This window comes from Sander lucioperca, chromosome 4 (genome assembly GCF_008315115.2).
Source record: "Sander lucioperca isolate FBNREF2018 chromosome 4, SLUC_FBN_1.2, whole genome shotgun sequence".
In the NCBI taxonomy this organism is placed as follows: Eukaryota; Metazoa; Chordata; class Actinopteri; order Perciformes; family Percidae; genus Sander; species Sander lucioperca.
Genome location: NC_050176.1, coordinates 43,959,607 through 43,961,459, shown reverse-complemented (window position 1 = coordinate 43,961,459; position 1,853 = coordinate 43,959,607). Strand labels below are relative to the sequence as shown.

Below are 1,853 nucleotides of genomic sequence, written 5' to 3'. Positions count from 1 at the left end.
TTCCGGTATTATTTAGGTTTTAGAGGCATTCTTTGGACATGTATACAACGCATTCGGAATATGCCTCTCAGTCAGGGTTTTAACCGCAGTTTACGGCCTCTTGCCTGTTTACAGCTTATGGTCAGCTCTGCGTGTTGCTATGGTTGCTGTACAAAAAACAACCAGCCAACAGTTTGCAAGGCTGGAGACCCGATAAGAAGGAGAAACACAACTACTTTTAAATATTATCAAAGACCTGGATATCAACAGGTTTTTGGATATGCACAAACATTGCTATGCCGACCTTTTCAAGAAGCTGGTTGAAGGAATGAAAGAGGGACGCTGTGTTTGCACGGTCCAACAAGTCTGCTGCCACTGGTAAACTTTGAAAAAATCGTATTTGCCATGGCTAGATAAACAGGAATATTAGTGGAATATTCACTTTCATTAGCCATGTAAACAGCTTAGTTGGAATATCGCCCTTTTTCGGAAAAAGGACAAAAAACTGAATATTATGTGCATGTAAACATAGTCAATGACTAGTACTCGTACAGGTTACTGTATGAAACACAGTTTCATACAGTAACTTTGGACTTGGACTTTTTTCAGAAAACTGCCTACCTTGGACTTTTTTCAGAAAACTGCCTACCCCAACTTTAAGTGTTCACAGTTCATCAACTTACATACACAAACACTGTAAAATAATAACATACTGTGAACAATAACAGAAAATAAAGTTTCAGGACAGGGAATTAGAATATTGTTAAACAAAAATACAGTAAACAGAAAGAGTGCAGGAAACTGTTCACGTTTTTTCAAGTTTTCAGTTTCTCACACACACACACACACACACACACACACACACACACACACACACACACACACACACACACACCAGAGACATTGTTTACGCGGAATCAAAAGTTTCCAGATTAAGTTTAGAGGTGTGTGTGTGAACATTTGAAGAGACGTGCGGTTAGAGAGGTAGACAAATGGGGAGGGCTGGAATAATCTGGTGATAGGATGGAGAGAGGGAGTATAAAAGTTCAGCTTTGAGGGAGGGGTGAAGTCAGGCCAAGAAGAATTTGGTTCAATCACACAAGATATTTTACTACAGGTAGGTACTGTCTTTTTTAATTGTTTTATAAATAAATCTTAGAATAATTCATATTTACTAATAAAATGTGTGATTTAGACGATTTAGACGTATACCATATATATATATATATATATATATATATATATATATAATGGTTTAATTAAAGCAGAATTTAGTAATAATGCTTGTTCGGTGCTCAGGAATTCAGAATAATACGCTACTCTACTTTGTTATTTATCATGGTGGAGAATGTTTTTATACATAACGTTATAAGAAATAAACCAGTTTTAGGTGCCAAGGTCATCAAATTAAAATAAAATCCAGATAACTGTCCTTGAAGAAAAAAAAGCTTTTTATTACCATGTGACATCTTTTAGAGCATCAAAACCAACAGTGTGTCTAATTTTACTTCAAATGAATTATGAAGGGCTACTAAGGTTACTTTACATCATCAGCGAGGGCAGCTGAGGTAATGTATCTGCCTCCTGCCCTTGAATACAGTGGCTCTTGGCTGATAGCCATCAAATCAAACAAGAAAACAACAAGTGTATAACTTGATGTGGTCCAGGAACTTAGTTTATCTCTGATTGTTCTTTTCTTTTCGTTTGTTTTTATTCCTCAGATCAGTGTTTGTGTAACCTGTTGCTCCATCTCATCAGATCATGGCTGACTTTGACATGGTGCTGAAGTATTGGGGTCCAGTCGAGGCAGACTACACTGGCAATGGGGGCCTGGTTTTGACCCGGTTAGTGGCTCTGACAAGTTAAGATTACTC

General features: G+C 37.3%; 1 protein-coding gene across 3 annotated transcripts in view; it reads left to right on the top strand.

Moving 5' to 3' along the window:
- The first annotated feature begins 946 nt into the window (after positions 1 to 946).
- mb (myoglobin) overlaps positions 947 to 1,853 on the top strand; it is a 1,963-nt gene continuing 1,056 nt past the window's right edge. The window contains exons 1-2 of one of the 3 annotated variants that reach the window (XM_031286039.1): positions 947 to 1,096; positions 1,706 to 1,823. In XM_031286039.1, the coding sequence (XP_031141899.1) occupies positions 1,741 to 1,823 (83 nt within the window). In that variant the 5' untranslated portion in view covers positions 947 to 1,096; positions 1,706 to 1,740. Of the gene's footprint in view, positions 1,101 to 1,705; positions 1,824 to 1,853 lie in introns of all 3 variants that reach the window. The other 2 variants (XM_031286040.2, XM_031286041.2) reach the window with 2 other exon arrangements.